The sequence below is a fragment of the Arachis stenosperma genome, chromosome 2, assembly GCF_014773155.1.
Source record: "Arachis stenosperma cultivar V10309 chromosome 2, arast.V10309.gnm1.PFL2, whole genome shotgun sequence".
In the NCBI taxonomy this organism is placed as follows: domain Eukaryota; kingdom Viridiplantae; phylum Streptophyta; class Magnoliopsida; order Fabales; family Fabaceae; genus Arachis; species Arachis stenosperma.
Window position 1 is genome coordinate 117436971 of NC_080378.1, and position 23223 is coordinate 117460193.

The 23223-nt window shown below is 41.6% G+C and overlaps 2 protein-coding genes and 1 non-coding gene across 3 annotated transcripts; 2 read left to right on the forward strand and 1 right to left on the reverse strand.

Annotated features, from left to right (window-relative positions):
• The first annotated feature begins 7529 nt into the window (after positions 1-7529).
• Positions 7530-8639, forward strand: LOC130963555 (GDP-mannose 4,6 dehydratase 1-like). The gene has a single exon (XM_057889658.1). The coding sequence runs from the start codon at positions 7530-7532 to the stop codon at positions 8628-8630; it is 1101 nt and encodes a 366-aa protein (XP_057745641.1). The 3' UTR covers positions 8631-8639.
• Positions 8640-9758: 1119 nt separating this feature from the next.
• Positions 9759-10715, forward strand: LOC130963556 (uncharacterized). Its single transcript, XM_057889659.1, has one exon. The coding sequence runs from the start codon at positions 9759-9761 to the stop codon at positions 10713-10715; it is 957 nt and encodes a 318-aa protein (XP_057745642.1).
• A 5717-nt stretch (positions 10716-16432) lies between these two features.
• Positions 16433-16539, reverse strand: LOC130964944 (small nucleolar RNA R71). The gene has a single exon (XR_009081007.1). It is a non-coding gene; the product is annotated as a small nucleolar RNA R71 (small nucleolar RNA).
• Positions 16540-23223: the final 6684 nt, after the last annotated feature.

The window sequence follows — 23223 nt, forward strand, 5'->3', positions numbered from 1 at the left end:
GCAAAAAAGATGACCTTGAGGTATCTGGGCTAAACCTCGAATGGATGAATCCTTTGGTCGAATACCTAAAATTCGACATCCTCCCCAAGGAGGAAAAGGAGGCCAAGAAAATCCGGAGGGAAGCACAATATTACACTCTGGTGAAAAATATCCTTTATAAAAGGGGAATATCAATACCATTGTTGAAGTGTGTACCGACCTCAAGGACCATTGAAGTACTAGAGAAGGTTCACAATGGGATCTGCGGAAATCATCTCGGAGCCAGGTCGCTAGCCAGAAAGGTCATCCGAGCTAGATTCTACTGGCCGACCTTGCAAAAAGATGCCACAGAGTTTGTGAAAAAGTGCCAGCCATGCCAGATGCATGCAAATTTCCACGTAGCTCCCCCCGAGGAGCTCATCAGTATAACTTCTCCATGGCCCTTCGCAAAATGGGGAATGGATTTGCTAGGTCCTTTTCCTCAGGCGCCAGGACAAGTCAAATATTTGATCGTGGGAATAGACTACTTCACAAAGTGGATAGAAGCAGAACCACTGGCTACCATCACACCCCAAAGAAGTCGGAGGTTCCTCTACAAAAATATCATCACAAGGTATGTGATACCTTATTCCATTACTACAGATAATGGAACCCAGTTCACCGACTCTACTTTCAGAAGCCTAGTGGCCAGTATGAAAATCAAACACCAGTTCACCTCGGTGGAACATCCACAAGCCAACGGATAAGCCGAGGCAGCCAACAAAGTCATACTGGCAGGGCTGAAGAAAAGACTACAAGAAGCAAAGGGAGCCTGGACAGAAGAGCTCCCACAAGTGCTGTGGGCTTATCGGACGACGCCACAGTCTGCTACTGGGGAAACACCCTTTCGACTTGTCTATGGCATAGAAGCTATGATACCAGTAGAAATCAGTGAGCAAAGCTCAAGGATGATTCTCCATGATGAAGTCAGGAACATACAGGGGCACAAAGAGGAGCTTGAATTGCTCCCCGAAGTCCAAGAACAAGCCCAGATAAGAGAGGCAGCATTGAAACAGAGGATGACTACCAGATACAACAAAAAAGTCATTCGAAGAAGTTTTGTCCCAAACGATTTGGTCTTAATCAGAAACGACATCGGAGTCAACAAATCGGGGGAAGGAAAGCTCGCCGCCAATTGGAAAGGACCCTACAAAGTTAGCGAGGTCTTAGGAAAAGGTTATTATAAGGTGACCGACCTAAGCGGCACCGAGTTACCAAGGTCGTGGCATGCTTGTAACATGAAAAGATACTATAGTTAAAAGCGAACTCTACTCCCTGATGTACTCTTTTTTCCAAAAGTCAAAGGGTTTTTTCTGAAAGAAGGGTTTTTAATGAGGCATCATAGTAGAGACTAAGGGGGAATAGATTATTGAAAACCCTTAGTAGCAGCAAAGTACCTTCCCAAATAAATAAAGATCTTTTACAATATCTCTTATAAAATTCCTTCTCGTTTGTTTTTTCTTTCTACGAAACGCGCCGACTTAAGCTCGACAAAGCGTGAACATCCCATGAACCGACCTAGATGGTTGTCAGGATAAAACGACGAGGTACAAGTCGGGGTAAAGAGGTTATAAAAGTTGATGGTAAGAGACTCGGAAATATACCGACTCATAAGTCGAAGTGAAAATCCGAGTAGAAAGGAAAATGCATCGCAAAAATAACCTAAGTCATAGGAAATCAATAAATCACAAAGTTGAGTATAAGGAATAGCAAAAAAGAGATCAAAAAACCTACTAAAAAGCATAAGTACTGTCCTAAGTCTTTAAAGCAAAAAGGCTCAGGAGGACAGACAAGCCAAAGAATAGGTTTTCAAAAAAGGTCGAAGAATTTCTCTAAGGTATCAAAATTAGAAAAGCATGCACACAAAAGGTAACTTAAACCCTTATCCAAAAAAGGGTATTTTTTGTTAAAATTAAACCCTTATCCAAAAAAGGGTATTTATAAACATTTTGTTTACAGCCTCAAAAGGCCAAGAGAAATGTCAAACAAAATCACCACCACAAACATAAAAAGAGTTTAAAAAAGAGGGGACCCACAGGCCGGGCCCTATATAGCCAACAAAATTTTCAGAGATTATCACCACCAGAGCCAGGAAGAGTAGTCGGATCACCACCAGAGCCAGGAAGAGTAGTCGGAGCGCCATCAGGGAGAGAAGTATCCATAGGAGAAGGAGAAGAGGAACCGTAAGGCCTTGAGGAACTCGGAGCATCCTTTGAATGAGGAGGGGACTCAATTATCCTCTGCCCCCGAGTTTTCAGATCGGAATCGGTGACAGGCTTAGGAGAGGCAGGAGGATAAACTATGGCACCATCAATGACGACTTTGTCAGGATCCAAAGGAGAAAGATCAAGGTCGGGAGCAAGAACTCCGACCTGCTCCTTAAAAATCCTCCAGGCCTCCTCGGCACCTTCAGCAATAAAGTCCTCCAACTCGGCATAGGCAGTCCGAGAATTCAACAAGTCCTTCCTCACCGCCACAAGGTCCTCGAACAAGCTCGAATAACTCTCCTGCGCCTTCTTCCTCAAGCCCTCCTCCATGTTGCATTGGGCTTGTAACTTGCTCTCCTTCTCCCGAAGGCCATTCCTCTCCTCCTTCAACTCAGCGACCTCCTTCTTTAACTCCTTCTCATGTTTCTGATATATGAGAAGCCTTTCCTCCAGCTCGTCAACCCTCGAGGTTGAACCCAGAGAGCTAAGAGGAGTCTTCTCAAACATATCAAGAAACTTTGTACAAATTCCCGCCGCCCTGATACTCTCCTGGGCCAGAATAGTGAGGTGGTTCCGAACAGAAACATCATCCATACCTATACGAGTATGAGGATAGATGTATTTCCGGACAAACTGAGGTGCATCCACCTTAGCCTCACCATCAAAAGAAGAGCTAGACTCTAAAGTCTTGCGCTTCTTCTTCTCTGGCTCAGGAGAAGATCGGGGGGGAGGGGGCGGCTGAGAAGAAGCTGAAGAGGAAATAACAATGGGTTGAGAAGGAGTCCCCAAGTTTCGGGAAGAAGGAGGAGGAGGAGGAAGAGGAGAGCTAGTTACCTTGGCACCACCAGCCCTGGCATGGGACCTTGCCTTGGCCTCCTGGACTCTCTGGTAAGACTCACTGGAATTCTTCTTCGCCATCTCTACAAAAACAATCAGTAGCTAAAAAAGTCAGACAAGTCGGTTAAAGAAATCGCAAGTCGGAAACAAAGTAGAAAAATAAAAAGCTACCTAGTTGTGTCTGGACAAAGGTCGGCGACCCTAGAGAAATTTTTTGGTATCCAGATATGGGGCCCTCCCCCACACTTCTCGGAGGAACCCCACAATGGCTGCCTCCACTTCATCCAGATCATCCAAACTATATTTCTCACAGGGGGAAGCCTCCAACCAGTATAGAGGAAAGCGAGGAGAAGAATTCTCATCCAGGAAAAAGGGGTGGTGACCCTCTACGCCTTGAACTTTGAAAAAGTAATTTTTGAAGTCATGGAAGGATTCATCAAAAAGGGTGAAAACTCTCCGACCTTGTATAGCTCGGAAAGACACCCATTGTTGCTTGTTATTTTGCCCACTGAAAGGCTTGGTCATGTGGAAGAGATAAAAGAAAATCCTCAAGGAAGTCAGAAAGTCTAAAGCATGGCTGATAAACTGGTAGATTTTCAGAAAACCCCAAGAGTTTGGGTGAAGTTGGGTAGGAGCAACTTGGCAGTGACGTAAGACAGCAATTTCGAAGTCAAAAAATGGAAGAAAAACACCCAAACGGGTAACCATGCTCTTATACATGTAGAAAAAATGAGGGATTACCTCAGTGGCCCTCTCGAAACAAACCCAGTCTTCCGGACCCGGAACCACCAATTCATACTTCGGCTCATCCTCCTCAGAAGTACAAATTCGGTTATGAGTGCGAAGGTTGGTGATAAATTCGGTATCGACCAAAGGTTCCTCTCCTAAGACCGTGACATCGACCCATTGAGCAAGAACTTCTACAAAAGACATTCTTTCCTAAGGTATGATGAAAACCTACAAAGGAAAAAAGAAAAAGAATAAAAAACGAGAGCTCCTAAGGGGCATGGAATTAAACAGAAGCCTACAACGTCACTTTCTCTCCCTCTAAACAATAAAAAGCATGCAAACAGAAGCACTTAGTAAAAGAGAAGGAGAGAAAGAACCAACCTTTGCCTGGAAAAAGGTAGAGGAAGATGAAAGCCTTCAAACAAAAATGCTCCACGAACAGATGAGAAGAAAATTTGAAAAATCGCAGAAACGAAACAACGAAAGAGAGGGAAAGTATTTATAAACATGTTAGGGGCATAATGGTAAAAACGGAGCAGTCATTAATGGGTGCACCGTTACCAAGGTAATTAATACCTATGCAAACCCCTAACAGACGCGACGTTGATTAGACGTAACTGTGAAAATCAAAAGTCACGAAAGTCACGTCGGTTCCGAACAAACACGTCGGTTCCCTCACAAATCGGCTACGACCCCGAGTAGAATACTCGAACCCAAATCTTAAAAGAAATTGGGCTCGAGTAGGGGCACTGTTCATACCCTGACCCAATGATAAGGTCCAGGTCCAAATGAAAGGCCCAATCCGAAGGATTGAGTCTCGCCCTACACCGACCTTCTTCCTACGAAGTCGGTTCTTACCACGACTTACCCTAAAGAAGTCGGGGACGAGGATTAGCTAGCAGATAAGCACTCATTTAAATGAGTAACTGCCCCTAGAATCTCTCTAACCACCTCCAGGAGCCATATCTCAACCTCCCTAAGATAAAGGGACGGTTATCACCCTAGAAAGGTGGCACTACTTCAACGGTGGTTATTGGTTCACCATTATAAATACACTGACACCCCTCAAGTATCACTAAGTTCCAATACACTCTAAACCTGTTTTGCTCCCTTTACTGACTTTGACATCGGAGTGTCTTTGCAGGTACCACCTCCCTTTCTCTTCAGACGGAAGTCGGACGGGGGCTTTGGAACGCAAACCTACGTGGATACTCCCTCACTCAAACGATTGGGCCCGCCAAACTAACCCAATCCATTAATCTCCGGTTACCCACCGTAACACCCGTATATATATGTCCTTGCTACAGCAACAATGTAAATTGAGCCTCTTTATATTTATTTTTTACTTTTTATCCAAAAAGTTACTTTTATTTTCTAAACGGAATCCAAATAAGTATGATGTTTAACATCATGGGGACCATCCTCCAACAACTGATGAGAAAATCAAATGTGAATGGTCCTTAGTTGTATTATTAGCTTTGCATACAGTAATATGCAAAGAATAAGGTTTAATTTGTGTTTAAGCAAATTTTGATGCTTTCCACATTTAACCAAAATCACGGATTCAATTCATAACTATTTTAGTAACAAACTACAGCATGGATAATAATGAAGATCCCCTTGTAGTTCTAATTGTTGCTATACTCTCAAATCTCCAAGAAAAGAAGGTAAACTATGAATTGGCCTACCCTTTGAGTCAATGCATGGAGAGGAGCTATAATGTTCATAGAGCAATCTTGCAAGGTCTTGGAACACCAAAGGGTTCACTACAGATGAAGCAATTTGATACACATTGATATCTCGCTTTTGATCCATTCCATGTCTTGCCATTGCTGCCAAGGTTGCATTTACAACCATGTCAGATGGAACCTATGAAAGCATATTAGTCATTGTTAGTTTAAGAGTTATTAGAAAACCTATGAGTTTAGGAATTAAATTTTTCTGTTTTTTTCTTTCCAAGTAAAGAATTCTATTAAATAATTTCACTTACCACATCAAATACCCCATTTGGATCTACCAAGGAACCTGTTAGCTGTCCTTTCCCATAGAATAGAACTATTGGATCCATCATCCTAAAAAGTCGACAAAAAAATGTTAGTTCTGTCATGCAAATGTCATTGCTATTATTAGGTTATTCAAAGGTGCTTGGTAGATGAATTGCTTCTTTTTCCTTCTTATTTCTGGGAATAGATTTCTTAGGCATGTATCTTCTAGAGCCTTTGGTAGGTAGAATGTAACAATTTGATATAGCCGAGACTATTTTTGTGGAATGTTAGGTAAAAATTGTTCTAAAAAATGTAACACTCTTGAAATATTTTTAAAGTATTATACCAAAGACAGAAATATTTTTACATTCGTGAAACAAAAATGCTATGTACACCCTAAAAATCAGCCACTATATATTTGGTGTATACGTAGCATGGTTATTCTTGAAAATATGAAAATATTCACCCTACCATTATTTGACATACGGATTTCCTTCCATCCATCTAAGAAAACTTATTCTCTTGTAAATAATAATAATGTATGATAGTATTTTGTTGGATATAGCATACTTATTTCCAACCTCAGACAACTTCAAGATATTGCGTATTGATATTATTGTGATTCCTATGGTGTTTGATACCACAAAAAGAGGGCATTTTGCAAGAGCCCTGCTTCAGAATTGCTGGAGCTGGCTTCAAACCTTGCATCTCGGACCGAAGAGAATCCGCAAACTCAGAAATATTGGCAAGCAGTTCCTTGAGTTCTTTGATCTCGGTGGAAGATTAAGAGCTCCACAAGAGGAAAGAGAGGCTGTACTCTCCGGTCTTTTCTTTCAACAACAAAAGTTGCTTTACAATGAGTTCAGCAAGCTTTCCTATGTTAAGAATGTAATTTGCTACTTGTAATGTCCTTTTCCTCAACTACTATGTGTGTATTTGGATTTACGTTGGGTACATTGTAGTTTGAATAAAAGTAATTTTATAGAATTGATTTTGGATAGAAGTAAATTTATACCAACATGATTTATGTTTGGCAATTTTTATTAAAATTAATTTTTTTTGATAAAATAAATATTATTTGGATAATATTAGTTAAAATTACTTCTAAATAAATAATTAATTAATTATTAAAAAAATATAATATTAAATTATAATATCATTTTTTAAATATATTTAATTTTTTTATATTTTTTTAATATTTTTTATATAGTATTTTTTTATAATATTCTATTTTAGTATATTATAATTTTTTATTATTATAATAAAAATTAATATTTATTTATAAAATTAAAAATAATATATAAAATAACATATTTTAGTATTCTTTTTAAATACTCTTAATAATCTTATTTTTATTATTATTTTAGATTCTAATTTTTTACAAGTTATATTTTTATTATTATTTATAATTAATTTTTTATTTAATTTATCATTTGTAATAAAAACAATAATACATATTATTAAAAATTAAAATAGTAAACAGTGCACAAAAATTAGAATAATTGTTTTAATATTTTCGGTATTTATTTAGAAAAAATTATGAAAAAACTAATAATAACTCGCAACAAACCTAAGCGTAAATTGAGTATACGCAGAAGCTATAATTTCTTACTTTTAGTTAACGAGATTTTGGGATGCAGAATCACGCTGGTATTTAGAGAAGAAAAGTTGCCAAACATCAAATAACAGCATTCAAAGCATTGAAACGCACTTTTATCCTCTTCAACGTGTTTCACAAACACACCCTCCATCAATGTCGTCCAGCGGATCCGGATCCGCCGCCAACGGCGAAGCCACTCCGCCGTCGCAACGCAAGGTGGCTCTGATAACCGGAATCACGGGTCAGGACGGTTCCTACCTGACGGAATTCTTGATGGAGAAGGGTTACGAGGTGCACGGCCTCATCCGCCGTTCCTCCAACTTCAACATGCAGCGGATCGAGCACATATACGTGGACCTACACAACGCCCACAAGGCACGCATGAAGCTCCACTACGCCGACCTCTCCGACGCCTCCTCCCTCCGCCGATGGCTCGACACCATCCCCCCTGACGAGGTCTACAACCTCGCCGCCCAGTCCCACGTCGCCGTCTCCTTCGAGATTCCCGACTACACCGCCGACGTCGTCGCCACCGGGGCCCTCCGCCTTCTGGAGGCCGTGCGCTCTCACATCTCCGCCACCGGGCGCTCGCACATCCGGTATTACCAGGCGGGATCCTCGGAGATGTTCGGGTCCACACCACCCCCTCAGGACGAGACCACACCGTTTCACCCGAGATCCCCTTACGCTGCATCCAAGTGCGCTGCGCACTGGTACACCGTCAATTACCGCGAGGCCTACGGGATCTTCGCCTGCAACGGCATCCTCTTCAACCACGAGTCTCCTCGCAGAGGTGAGAATTTTGTGACGCGCAAGATCACGCGGGCCGTGGGCCGGATCAAGATCGGGCTTCAGAGAAAGCTCTTCTTGGGGAATCTTCAGGCTTCTAGGGATTGGGGTTTCGCCGGGGATTACGTGGAGGCTATGTGGCTGATGCTGCAGCAGGAGAAGCCCGACGACTATGTGGTGGCCACGGAGGAGTCTCACACCGTCGAAGAGTTCCTGGAGGTGGCGTTCGGTTATGTAGGCCTGAATTGGAGGGACCATGTTGCTATTGACAAGAGGTATTTTAGGCCCGCTGAGGTGAATAACCTCAAGGGTGATGCTACAAAGGCCAAGAAGGTGCTTGGGTGGAAGCCCAAGGTGGGCTTTGAGCAGCTCGTCAAGATGATGGTCGATCAGGATGTTGAGTTGGCTAAGAAGGAGAAGGTTCTTGTTGATGCTGGCTACATTGATGCTCAGCAACAACCTTGATCTGCTACACTTCCTACTCCCTTTCTTCAATTTTTTTTCTTTTTTGGGTTTGTTTTCAGTTTAGATCAATATTGCCACAAATTTAATTTAATTTAAGGAACTTTTTTTCTCTGTTTTAGTCATATAATTCTTTTCTTGTTAAATGATTCAATTTCATCATCATAGCTTAAGAGAGTTTATAAATCTATGAGTACATTTTGGTTTTGGAGTTGTCTTACTGTTGTAAGTAGGGTTGCACATGAGTCGGGTGAAGTCGAATTTGATGTGATCCAGACCCGGCCCGAAATATACACCGGGTTTATTTATTAGACCCGAACCCAACCCTAGACCCGATGAAACCAATACACTTTCGGGCCACAATTATACCGGGTAAAAATCGGGTGAAAACTGGGCCGTTAACATTACATTACGTTGATATCTTCTTGTAAACTAGCATGTAAAAATATCCAAATTTCCAAGACTCCAACCATTAGTTAACATGGTAAAATTCACTTAGAAAAATATAACAAGAACCAACCCTTCTTCAAAATTAAAGCATAACCACAGTCAATATTAAAGCATAACCACAATCAATACTAATTGATACGTAGCCTATAAGCTCGGTCAGCAGAGCTTATCTCACCAAAACAGAACTCAGATAACCACGATACCTCACCAAACAGAATCAAGTAAACAGCTAACACCAAAGAATCCGGAAGCTCCAACAAAACACAGAATCTCAACTGACTAGAATCAATATCATCGGGATACTCTCGGCAAACTCGGAAAATCCCAAAACAAGCTCTAACCAACTCACTTCCAATGCCTATATAAATAGATAAGTAACTTCACAGAAGACAGGTTACACACACACTCATTCTTATTTAGTTAACATATTCTCACTCACCTCATATTCTTACTTGAGCGTCGGAGTGCTTTTTGCAGGTGCTCTCGCCGCCGTGTTCCTCCCCAGCCGAAGTATCACCCTTCCACCGAGCATTGTGATCTGCAGGAGGGACTGCTATACCTCGGCACCCACAGGACGTAACACTTGGCGCCCACCGTGGGGCCTGAGTTAATCTAACCCCACTGTTTTTCCTACACTGCTCTCTGCTCTTTTCTTTTGTGCAGGGTTTCTGACTTCCCAGCATGGCTGATAACGGAGTTCAACAGCTCAATCAAGCCGAGCTACTAGCCCAGATGGCCGAACTCCAAGCAGAGGTTCGAAAACTTACCGAGCTTTCCACTCAGAATAGTTCCGGAAAACATGAAGGGAATAGCTCTAAAAGCTCAACCCAGGGAAACTCGGACCCTTTAATCGTCACTCCGCCAAAAGAAAAGTTGACGCTAGACAACCCCTTTTCCGAGGAGATCACAAATTTCAAGATGCCGAAAAACTTCGTTTTACCTAACTCCCTAGAGCCTTACAAGGGGATTGGTGACCCCCGAGCTCATGTTAAAAAGTTTCAATCTATGATGTTCTTTAATGGCACTAATAATGAACCTATACTATGTCGTTCTTTTCCCACTTACCTTGATGGTGCTGCTTTACTGTGGTTTTCTAAATTATCTGCAGGGTCAATCTCGTCCTTCGAGGATCTGGCAAGGTCCTTCATCGACTACTTTGCCGCCTCGAGGATATATGTTCATGGATCAGACTATCTGGGGACAATAAAACAAGGACAACACGAAAGCCTCAAAGACTACCTAACCCGATTTGCTGAAGCAACCATGAAGATTCCGGACTTAGATCCTAACGTTCACTTACATGCACTTAAAACCGGACTCAGACCAGGGAAGTTCAGGGAAACAATAGCGATCACTAAACCCAAAACATTGGAGGAATTCCGAGAAAGAGCCGCAGGTCAAATGGAAATCGAGGAGCTACGCGAAGCACAAAAGCCAGACAGACCGCCGACCAGAAAGGAAGAAGAAAGGACATTCAAGCCGATGAGCAGGAAGGACCAAAAGAAACCCTTCAAACTCACCCCAAAGTTCGACACTTACACCAAATTCAACACAAAAAGGGAGAACATAATCAAGGAAATCCTCCACGCCAAAATAGTTAAACCTCCGGCCAGAGCGGGAAGCTATCAAGACCAATGATTCGTGGATAGAAGCAAACACTGTGCTTTCCATCAGAAGTACGGACACACAACAGACGAATGCGTGATAGCCAAAGATCTACTGGAAAGGCTAGCTCGGCAGGGGCTCTTAGAAAAGTATGTCGAAGGACGGAAAAGCAAAGAAACCAAAAGGGAACCAGAGGAGCGAACAACAACTAAAGAAAGATGGACAGCAACAGATCCCCCTAGAGGAGTCATAAACTGCATATCTGGAGGATATGCTGGGGGGTGAAACAAGCTCGGCGCGAAAGAGAAGCTACCGAGCAATGTTAGAAATTGAAGGAGCACCCCCCCAAACAAAACGCAACACGACAGAGCCAGAAATAACCTTTGGCCAGGACGACCTAATCTCAACAAGCCCGAACCTCGACGACCCAGTCGTCATATCCGTCCAGACAGGAGAGTTATTGGTAAGAAAGGTCCTCTTAGACCCAGGTAGTAGTGTTGATGTACTTTTCTTTTCCACCTTTACAAAAATGCAACTATCCGAAAAAGCCATGCAACCATCAACCGGAGAGCTGGTTGGGTTCTCCGGAGAAAGAGTTCCGATCAAGGGACACATTTGGCTAAAAACGACCATGGGCGACCCCCCACTAACGAAAACCATTGACATTCAATATCTAATAGTTGACTGTCCTAGCCCTTATAATATTATTTTCGGAAGACCCGCCCGAATAAATTTAGAGCGGTAGTATCTACATTACATTTGTGTGTTAAGTTTCAGGTACAGAACAAGATCGCAACCGTACATTCGGACCGACAACAAGCTCGGCAGTGTTACAACGCCAGCTTAAAGAAAACTGATACGCAAATAGTGGCCCACCAGAGGACAAGATCAACATCTGAGGTCTTAACCCTTGCTGAACTAGACCCTAGAGAAGACTTCCAGGAAAGACCTCAGCCGATAGACGAACTCCAGAAGGTTCCTCTGACTTCCAGGGTCGAGCAGTTCACTTATGTGGGACGAGCACTAGAAGGAGAAGAAAAAAGCAAACTCATAAAAGTGCTCCGAGACAACGCCGACCTATTCGCCTGGACACCAGCAGACATGCCAGGAATAGATCCAGATATAATTTGCCACAAGCTCGCCATCAACAAATCCAACAAACCAGTCGCCCAGAAGAAAAGGAACCTCGGAACAGAGAAAACAAAAGCCGCTCTTGAAGAAACTAAGAAACTCCTCAATGACGGCTTCATTAAGGAACTTCGCTTCACTACATGGCTCTCAAATGTGGTAATGGTAAGGAAAAACACAGGTAAATGGCGCATGTGCGTTGACTTTACAAATTTAAACAAAGCTTGTCCTAAAGATGCTTATCCTCTACCCTGCATTGATAAACTGGTAGATAGTGCTTCCGGGTTTAAAAGCCTAAGTTTCATGGATGCATACTCTGGATATCACCAGATCCTTATGCACCCAGAGGACCAAAACAAAACGGCTTTTATAACGGAGCATGGAAATTTTTGTTATAAAGTTATGCCTTTCGGCCTTAAGAATGCAGGAGCAACGTATCAACGACTGATGGACAAAATCTTCCAACGACAAATAGGAAGAAACATAGAAATATATGTGGATGATATGGTAGCAAAAACTCCGGAACAGGGGTCACACTGCGACGACCTACAAGAAATTTTTCAACAAATCCGAGCATACAATATGAGGCTCAACCCGGAGAAATGTGCATTCGGAGTAAAAGGGGGGAAATTTCTCGGATTCATGCTGACTTCCCGAGGAATTGAGGCAAACCCAGAGAAGTGTGAAGCTATACTCAAGATGAACAGCTGATGAGCGGATAATTTGTATACTTTTTGGCATTGTTTTTAGTATGTTTTTGATATCTTTTAGTTAGATTTTAGTACATTTTTATTAGTTTTTATTTAAAATTCACTTTTCTGGACTTACTATGGAGTTTGTGTGTTTTTTCTGTGATTTCAGGTATTTTCTGGCTGAAATTGAGGGACCTGAGCAAAAATCTGATTCAGAGACCAAAAAGGACTGCAGATGCTGTTGGATTCTGACCTCTCTGCACTCGAAGTGGATTTTCTGGAGCTACAGAAGCCCAATTGGCGCGCTCTCAACGGCGTTGGAAAGTAGACATCCAGGGCTTTCCAGCAATATATAATAGTCCATACTTTGTCCAAGATTGATGGCCCAAACCCGCGAAGCATCCGGCCTCAGGAATTCCAGCGTTAAACGCCGGAACAGGAATAAAAGTTGGAGTTAAACGCCCAAACTGGCATGGGAGCTGGCGTTTAACTCCAGAAAAGGTCTCTACACGAATTTCCTTGATGCTCAGCCCAAGCACCACCAAGTGGGCCCGGAAGTGGATTTTTATGTCATTTACTCATCTATGTACTAGTTTTCTATAAGTAGGACCTTTTACTATTGTATTAAGGAGTTTTAGAGAGACTTTGGTAGCTATCTTCACTTTTATGCTATCTTAGATCTTGGGAGGCTGGCCATTCGGCCATGCCTAGACCCTGTTCTTATGTATTTTCAACCGTGGAGTTTCTACACCATAGATTAAGGGTGTGGAGCTTGCTGTACCTCGAGTATTAATGCAATTACTATTGTTCTTCCATTCAATTCCGCTTGTTCTTTTACCAAGATATCACTTGTTCTTCAACATGATGATGGTGATGATTGACGCCCATCACCACTCTCACCTATGAACAAGGTGACTGACAACCATTCTTGTTCTACAAGCATTCGAGGCTTAGTGAATATCTCTTGGATCTTCGGAGTCTTCGTGGTATAGGCAGGACCTGATGGCAGCATTCAAGAGAATCCGGAAGGTCTAACCTTGTCTGTGGTGTTCTGAGTAGGATTCAATGACTGAATGACTGTGACGTACTTCAAACCCTGAGGGCGGGGGCGTTAGTGATAACGCAAAAGAATCACTGGATTCTATTCCGCGCCTGATTGAGAACCGACAGATGAATTCCGCTATGCCGTGACAGGACATATGCAATCGCTTTCACTGAGAGGATGGGAGTAGCTGCTGACAACAGTGAGACCCTACACGAGCTTGCCATGGAAAGGAGTAAGAAGGATTGGATGAAGGCTGTAGGAAAGCAGAGAGACGGAAGGGAAGGCATCTTCATACACTTGTCTGAAGCTCTTACACCAAATGATATACATAAGTATCTATCTTTATCTTTTATGTTATTTTCGTTCATCATCATCATATACATTTGAGTTTGCCTGACTAAGATTTACAAGATGACCATAGCTTGCTTCAATACTAACAATCTCCGTGGGATCGACCCTTACTCACGTAAGGTTTATTACTTGGACGACCCAGTGCACTTGCTGGTTAGTTGTGCGAAGTTGTGTAATGCCATGGTATTGAGCGCACCAAGTTTTTGGAGCCATTACCAGGGATTATGAGAGTTGTGAAAAAGTATAGTTCACAATTTCGCCGACCAAGTTTTTTGGCGCCGTTGCCGGGGATTGTTCAAGTTTTGAGCAAGCTTTTGGTAACATCAGTGCCAAGATCCGGCAACAACATCAAGTTTTGGTGTTATTGCCCGGGATTGTTTAGGCTGGACAACTGACGGTTCATCTTGCTGCTTAGATAGGTGTTATTTTTTTCGAAATTCTTGAAGGTGAATTCTAGAGTTTCATGATGATTTGTTGAAATCTGGCTGGCTGAGAAGCCATGTCTAATCTGATTGGACCGAGGTTTCAACTTATCACCACAAGAGCTTGTTGACTCTCATCAATTTTGCTCTTGGAGCAGTGATCTGCTAAAGATTTGGCTGACCTTTGGTCATGTCTAGTGTTTTGGACCGAAGCTTTCTTTGAAAGCTTGGCTGGCTGTGAAGCCATGTCTAATTCCTGGACCGGAGTCTTAGACTAGCACTGCACTGATTCCTGAAATTCTCATTAAGAATTTTGATACCTTTTTCCACTTAATTTTCGAAAAACACAAAAAAAATTTACAAAATCATAAAAAGACCAAAAATATTTAAATGTTTCTTGCATAAGTTTAGTGTCTCATCCTAAGTTTGGTGTCAAATGCATGTTTTTGTTATAATTTTCGAATCCATGCATATATTTCTTTGTTTTGATCTTTGAATTCTATTGACTTGAAGTATTTTGTGTGTCTCATATGCATTTTCATGTTGTTAGTGTCAGTAGTACACAAACTGCTAAGTTTGGTGTCTTGCATGCATTGTTAATTGATTCCTTTTGCATTTTGATTATCAAAAATCCAAAAATATTTTTAATTTGTGTCCTTTCAAGTCAATGATACAAAGAATTGAAGATTCAAAACATACTGCAGAGGAATTATACAGAAAAAGCTGAGCATTCAAAAATGCCCAGTGAAGAAGGCAGACTGGCGTTTAAACGCCAGCCAGGGTACCTGGTTGGGCGTTTAACGCCCAAAAAGGGTGCATTTTGGGCGTTAAACGCCAGAATGTATACCATTCTGGGCGTTTAACGCCAGGATGGTGCAGGGGGAAGATTTTGTTTTCAAAATCAAATTTTTTTTTAGTTTTTCAAAATCAAATCTTTTTCAAATCAAATCTTTTCAATCAAATGTTTTCAAAATCAATTTCTTTCCTTTTTAAAAGATACTTACTAACAATTAATGATTTGATTGAACATCACAAGATTGTTACCTTTTCTGTTGAGAAAGGTTTGAATGTTTCAAATCATATCTTTCCTTGTTAGGCAAGTCATTTTTTTTTTTTTTAAAATCATATCTTTTCAAATGGTTTTCAAATCATATCTTTTAAAAATGTTTTCAAATCATATCTTCTCAATCACATCTTTTTTAAACTCATAACTTTTCAATTAAATCTTTTTAACCACATCTTTTTCAAAACAGTTTTCAATCAAATCTTTTTAATTTCTAATTTCAAATTCTTTTTCAAAAATCACTTAATTTCGTTTCCACTTTTATTTTCGAAAATTAATTAATGTTTTTCAAAATAATTTCAAAATTTTTCACTTGATTTTCGAAAATAAACTTCCCTCCTTCCCACATCCTTCTATTTATGGAGTGCCACTCCTTCTCAATGCACAATTCGAACCTTATCTAACTAAAGTTCGAATTTATTCTCCTTCTTCTTCTATTCTCTTTCCTCTGACACTTAAAGGAATCTCTATACTGTGACATAGAGGATTCCACATTTTCTTGTTCCCTTCTTTCATATGAGCAGGAGCAAGGACAAAGGCATTCTTGTTGAAGCTGATCCTGAACCTGAAAGGACTTTGAGAGAAAGCTAAGAGAAGCCAAGCACAACTCTTTAGAGGACCTGACCGAATTCTTCAAGGAAGAAAACATGGCAGCAGAAAACACAACAATGCAAACAATGCAAGGAAGGTGCTGGGTGACTTTACTGCACCTACTCCTGATTTTTATGGGAGAAGCATCTCTATCCCTGCCATTGGAGCAAACAACTTTGAGCTTAAGCCTCAATTAGTTTCTCTAATGCAACAGAATTGCAAGTTCCATGGACTTCCAATGGAAGATCCTCATCAGTTTTAGCTGAATTCTTGCAAATCTGTGACACAGTCAAGACTAATGGGGTTGACCCTGAAGTCTATAGACTGATGCTATTCCCTTTTGCTGTAAGAGACAGAGCTAGAATATGGTTGGACTCTCAACCTAAAGAAGCCTGGACTCATGGGAAAAGCTAGTCAATGCCTTCTTGGCAAAATTCTTTCCACCACAAAGATGGAGTAAGCTTAGAGTGGAAGTCCAACCTTTAGACAAAAGGATGGAGAATCCCTCTATGAAGCTTGGGAAAGATACAAACAATTAATCAGAAAATGTCCTTCTGACATGCTTTCTGAATGGAGCATCATAGGTATTTCTATGATGGTCTCTCTGAACTATCTAAGATGTCCTTGGATAGCTCTGCAGGAGGATCTCTTCATCTGAAGAAGACGCCTACTGAAGCTCAAGAACTGATTGAAATGGTTGCAAATAACCAATTCATGTACACTTCTGAAAGAAATCCTGTGAACAATGGGACTAGTCAGAAGAAAGGAGTTCTTGATATTGACACTCTGAATGCCATTTTGGCCCAGAATAAAATATTGACTCAACAAGTCAATTTGATTTCTCAAGTCTGTCTGGAATGCAAAATGCACCAAACAGTACTAAGGAAGCTTCATCTGAGGAAGAAGCTTATGATCCTGAGAACCCTTCCATGGAAGAGGTAAATTACCTAGGAGAACCCTATGGTAACACCTATAATTCTTCATGGAGAAATCACCCAAATCTTTCATGGAAGAATCACGAGAGACCTCAACAAGGTTTCAATAACAATGGTGGAAGAAACAGGTTTAACAATGGCAAGCCTTTTCCATCATCTTCTCAGCAACAGACAGAGAGCTAAGCAGAATAATTCTGACTTAGCAACCATGGTCTCTGATCTGATCAAAACCACTCAAAGTTTCATGACTGAAACTAGATCTTCCATTAGGAATTTGGAAGGACAAGTGGGTCAGCTGAGCAAGAAAATTACTGAACTTCCTCCAAGCACTCTCCCAAGTAACACTGAAGAAAATCCAAAAGGAGAGTGCAAAGCCATAAACATGGCCAAATTCTGGGAGGAAGAAGAGGCAGTGAACGCCACTGAGGAAGGCCTCACTGGACGTCCACTGGCCTCTAATGAGTTCCCCAATGAGGAACCTTGGGAATCTGAGGCTCAGACTGAGACCATAGAGATTCCCTTGGACTTGCTACTGCCTTTCATGAGCTCTGATGAGTATTCTTCCTCTGAAGAGGATGAGTATGTCACTGAAGAGCAAGTTGCTAAATACCTTGGAGCAATCATGAAGCTAAATGACAAGTTATTTGGAAATGAGACTTGGGAAGATGAACCTCCCTTGCTCACCAAAGAACTGGATGACCTGTCTAGGCAGAAACTGCCTCAAAAGAGGCAGGATCCTGGGAAGTTTTCTATACCTTGTACCATAGGCACCATGACCTTCAAGAAGGCCTTGTGTGACTTAGGGTCAAGTGTAAACCTCATGCCCCTCTCTGTAATGGAGAAATTAGGGATCTTTGAGGTGCAAGCTGCAAAAATCTCACTAGAAATGGCAGACAACTCAAGAAAACAAGCCCATGGACTTGTAGAGGATGTTCTGGTTAAGGTTGAAAACCATTACATTCCTACTGATTTCATAGTCCTAGAGACTGGGAAGTGCATGGATGAATCCATCATCCTTGGCAGACCATTCCTAGCCACAGCAAAGGCTGTGATTGATGTTGATAGAGGAGAGTTGATCATTCAAGTGAATGAAGAATCCATGGTGTTTAAGGCCCAAGGATATCCCTCTATCATCATGGAGAAGAAGCATGAAGAGCTTCTCTCAAAACAGAGCCAAGCAGAGCCCCCACAGTCAAACTCTAAGTTTGGTGTTGGGAGGCCACAACCAAAATCTAAGTTTGGTGTTGAAACCCCACATTCAAACTCTAAGTTTGGGTTGGGAGGTTTCAACAAGGTTCTGAGTGTTTCTGAGGCTCCATGGGAGTCCTCTGTCAAGCTAATGACACTAAAGAAGCGCTTGTTGGGAGGCAACCCAATGTTTTATAATTAATTATTTTCTTTTGTTATTTTATCTTTTTGTAGGTTGATGATCATAAGAAGTCACAAAAACAATGAAAAAAGCAAAAACAAAATGAAAAACAGGAAGAAAAACAGCACACCCTGGAGGAAGATGCTGCTGGCGTTCAAACGCCAGTCAGCCTAGCAGTTGGGCGTTTAACGCCCAGTCTGGCACCTTTCTGGGCGTTTAACGCCAGAAAAGGGCACCAGACTGGCGTTAAACGCCAGTAAAGGGCAACAACCTGGCGTTAAACGCCAGGAATGGGCACCAGCCCGGCGTTTAACGCCAGAAATGGGTCAAAACGTGGATTTTGATGCCATTTGGTGCAAGGATGACTTTTCCTTGACACTACAGGATCTGTGGACCCCACAGGACCCTACCATCACTCTCTCTTCTTCCCCCATTCACCAATCACCTCAAACACCTCTTCCCCAAAAACCCCTCACCTATCAAATCCCATCTTTCTCTTCACCACTCACATCCATCCTTCATAAAACCCCACCAACCTCACCCTTCAAATTCAAACCACTTTCCCTCCCAAACCCACCCTCAAATGGCCGAACCCTCATCCCCCTCTTTCCTATATATACCCCTCTTTACCCCTTCATTTTCACACAACCTAAACACCATTTCTCCCCCTCCTTGACCGAATACACTACCATCTCCCTTCTTCCTCATTTCTTCTTCTTCTACTCTTTTCTTTCTTCTTTTGCTCGAGGACGAGCAAACATTTTAAGTTTGGTGTGGTAAAAGCGTTGCTTTTTCGTTTTTCCATAACCATTATGGCACCAAAGGCCGGAGAAACCTCTAAAAAGAGGAAAGGGAAGGCAAAAGCTTCCACCTCCGAGTCATGGGAGATGGATAGATTCCTCTCAAGGGTGCATCAAGACCACTTCTATGAAGTTGTGGCCTTGAAGAAGGTGATCCCCGAAGTCCCCTTTTCACTCAAAAAGGGTGAATATCCGGAGATCCGCCATGAGATCCGAAGAAGAGGTTGGGAAGTTCTTACCAACCCCATTCAACAAGTCGGAATCTTGATGGTTCAAGAGTTCTATGCTAATGCATGGATCACAAAGAACCATGACCAAAGTGTGAACCCGAATCCAAAGAATTATCTTACTATGGTTCGGGGGAAATACTTGGATTTTAGTCCAAAAAGTGTGAGGGTGGCGTTCAACTTGCCTATGATGCAAGGAGATGAGCATCCTTTCACTAGAAGGGTCAACTTTGATCAAAGGTTGGACCAAGTCCTCACAGTCATATGTGAAGAGGGCGCACAATGGAAGCAAGATTCAAGAGGAAAGCCGGTCCAATTGAGAAGGCATGACCTCAAGCCCGTGGCTAGAGGATGGTTAGAGTTCATACAACGCTCAATCATTCCCACTAGCAACCGGTCCGAAGTTACCATAGACCGGGCCATCATGATCCATAGCATCATGATTGGAGAAGAAATAGAAGTTCATGAGGTTATAGCTCAAGAACTCTATAAAGTGGCAGACAAGACCTCCACTGTGGCAAGGTTAGCCTTTCCTCACCTCATTTGTCACCTCTGTTATTCAGTAGGAGTTGACATAGAGGGTGACATCTCCATTGATGAGGACAAGCCCATCACCAAGAAAAGGATGGAATACACAAGGGACCCTACTCATCATGAGATCCCTGAGATTCCTCAAGGAATGAGTTTTCCTCCACAAAACTATTGGGAGCAACTGAATACCTCCCTAGGAGAGTTGAGTTCCAACATGGGACAACTAAGGGTGGAGCATCAAGAACACTCCATCATCCTTCATGAAATTAGAGAAGATCAAAGTATCATGAGGGAGGAGCAACACAGACAAGGAAGAGACATTGAGGAGCTCAAGCACTCCATAAGACCTTCAAAAGCAAGGAAGAGCCGCCATCACTAAGGTGGACCCATTCCTTGATTTCCTTGTTCTTTATTCCTTTGTTTTTCGAATTTTATGCTTTATGTTATCCATGTTTGTGTCTTATGATCATTAGTGTCTTAGTGTCTATGCCTTAAAGTTATGAATGTCCTATGAATCCATCACCTTTCTTGAATAAAAATGTGCTTAATTGAAAAAGGAAGAATTGCATGAATTTTGAATTTATAATAGTTTAATTATTTTGATGTGGTGGCATATTTTTGTTCTCTGAATGTATGTGTAAACAGTGCATATGTATCTTGAATTTGTGGTTCATGAATGTTGGCTCTTGAATTAATGATTAAAAAGGAGACATGTTACTGAGGATCTGAAAAATCAATAAAATGATTATTGAAGCAAGAAAAAGCTATTCAAAAAAAAAAAAAAAAAAAGAAAAAGAGAAAAAAAATCGAAAAAAAAAAGAAAGAAAAGAAAGAAAAGAAAAGAAATAAAGTTGTGATCCAAGGCAAATAAGAGTGTGCTTAAGAACCCTGGACACCTCTAATTGGGGACTTTAGCAAAGCTGAGTCACAATCTGAAAAGGTTCACCCAATTGTGTCTGTGGCATGAAATAGCTATGTTCAAGAATCATCATACTTTACTAGGAGAATCATTAACACTATCTGGACTCTGAGTTCCTAAAGAAGCCAACCATTCTGAATTTCAAGGGATAGATTGAGATGCCAAAACTGTTCAGAGACAGAAGGTAAAAGCCCCGCTCATCTAATTAATACTGATCTTCACAGATGTTTTTGGAATTCATTGCATATTCTTTCTTTTGATCTTATTTGATTTTCAGTTGCTGAGGACAAGCAACAATTTAAGTTGGTGTTGTGATGAGCGGATAATTTGTATACTTTTTGGCATTGTTTTAGTATGTTTTTGATATTTTAGTTAGATTTAGTACATTTTTATTAGTTTTATTTAAAATTCACTTTTCTGGACTTTACTATGAGTTTGTGTGTTTTCTGTGATTCAGGTATTTTCTGGCTGAAATGAGGGACCTGAGCAAAAATCTGATTCAGAGACCAAAAAGGCTGCGATGCTGTGGATTCTGACCTCCCTGCACTCGAAGTGGATTTTCTGGAGCTACAGAAGCCCAATTGGCGCGCTCTCAACGGCGTTGGAAAGTAGACATCCAGGGCTTTCCAGCAATATATAATAGTCCATACTTTGTCCAAGATTTGATGGCCCAAACCCGCGAAGCAATCCGGCCTCAGGAATTCCAGCGTTAAACGCCGGAACAGGAATAAAAGTTGGAGTTAAACGCCCAAACTGGCATGGGAGCTGGCGTTTAACTCCAGAAAAGGTCTCTACACGAATTCCTTGATGCTCAGCCCAAGCAACACCAAGTGGGCCCGGAAGTGGATTTTTATGTCATTTACTCATCTATGTACTAGTTTTCTATAAGTAGGACCTTTTACTATTGTATTAAGGAGCTTTTAGAGAGACTTTGGTAGCTATCTTCACTTTTATGCTATCTTAGATCTTTGGGAGGCTGGCCATTCGGCCATGCCTAGACCCTGTTCTTATGTATTTTCAACCGTGGAGTTTCTACACACCATAGATTAAGGGTGTGGAGCTCTGCTGTACCTCGAGTATTAATGCAATTACTATTGTTCTTCCATTCAATTCCGCTTGTTCTTTTACCAAGATATCACTTGTTCTTCAACATGATGATGGTGATGATTGACGCCCATCACCACTCTCACCTATGAACAAGGTGACTGACAACCATTCTTGTTCTACAAGCATTCGAGGCTTAGTGAATATCTCTTGGATTCTTCGGAGTCTTCGTGGTATAGGCAGGACCTGATGGCAGCATTCAAGAGAATCCGGAAGGTCTAACCTTGTCTGTGGTTCTGAGTAGGATTCAATGACTGAATGACTGTGACGTACTTCAAACCCTGGGGGGGGCGTTAGTGATAACGCAAAAGAATCACTGGATTCTATTCCGCGCCTGATTGAGAACGACAGATGAATTCCGCTATGCCGTGACAGGACATATGCAATCGCTTTCACTGAGAGGATGGGAGGTAGCTGCTGAAACAGTGAGACCCTACACGAGCTTGCCATGGAAAGGAGTAAGAAGGATTGGATGAAGGCTGTAGGAAAGCAGAGAGACGGAAGGGAAGGCATCTTCATACACTTGTCTGAAGCTCTTACACCAATGATATACATAAGTATCACTATCTTTATCTTTTATGTTATTTTCGTTCATCATCATCATATACATTTGAGTTTGCCTGACTAAGATTTACAAGATGACCATAGCTTGCTTCAATACTAACAATCTCCGTGGGATCGACCCTTACTCACGTAAGGTTTATTACTTGGACGACCCAGTGCACTTGCTGGTTAGTTGTGCGAAGTTGTGTAATGCCATGGTATTGAGCGCACCAAGTTTTTGGAGCCATTACCAGGGATTATGAGAGTTGTGAAAAAGTATAGTTCACAATTTCGCCGACCAACAGCCCAAAAACAATAAAGGAAGTACAACAACTAGCAGGAAGAGTTGCCGCGTTATCACGATTTCTGCCCACAGTCGCAGACCAATCCTACCACTTTTTCCAGACGATCTCGAAGAACAAAAAATTCAATTGGACAGAAGAATGCGAACGATCTTTTACAAAACTCAAACAAATACTATCGTCACCACCAATACTTCAGAAACCAGAATTAGGTAAACCATTGTTTTTATATTTATCTGTTTCTAACCATGCTATAAGCTCGGTGCTAGTCTCTGAAACAGGAAAAACACAAAGTCCAATATACTTTGTCAGCAGAGTTCTACAACCACCAGAGACCAGGTACCCGACAATAGAACAGCTCATACTGGCTCTGGTCACAACAGCGAGAAGACTAAGACAATATTTCCAAAGTCACAACATAGTAGTGAGAACCAATCAACCGCTCCGACAGATCCTAACTAAACCCGAATTAGCCGGACGCTTGACGAAGTGGTCCATCGAGCTCTCCGAATACGATAT

Coding starts and splice junctions, on each gene's coding strand:
- LOC130963555 (XM_057889658.1), top strand. CDS start 7,530: ATGTCGTCCAGCGGATCCGGATCCGCCGCCAACGGCGAAGCCACTCCG.
- LOC130963556 (XM_057889659.1), top strand. CDS start 9,759: ATGGCTGATAACGGAGTTCAACAGCTCAATCAAGCCGAGCTACTAGCC.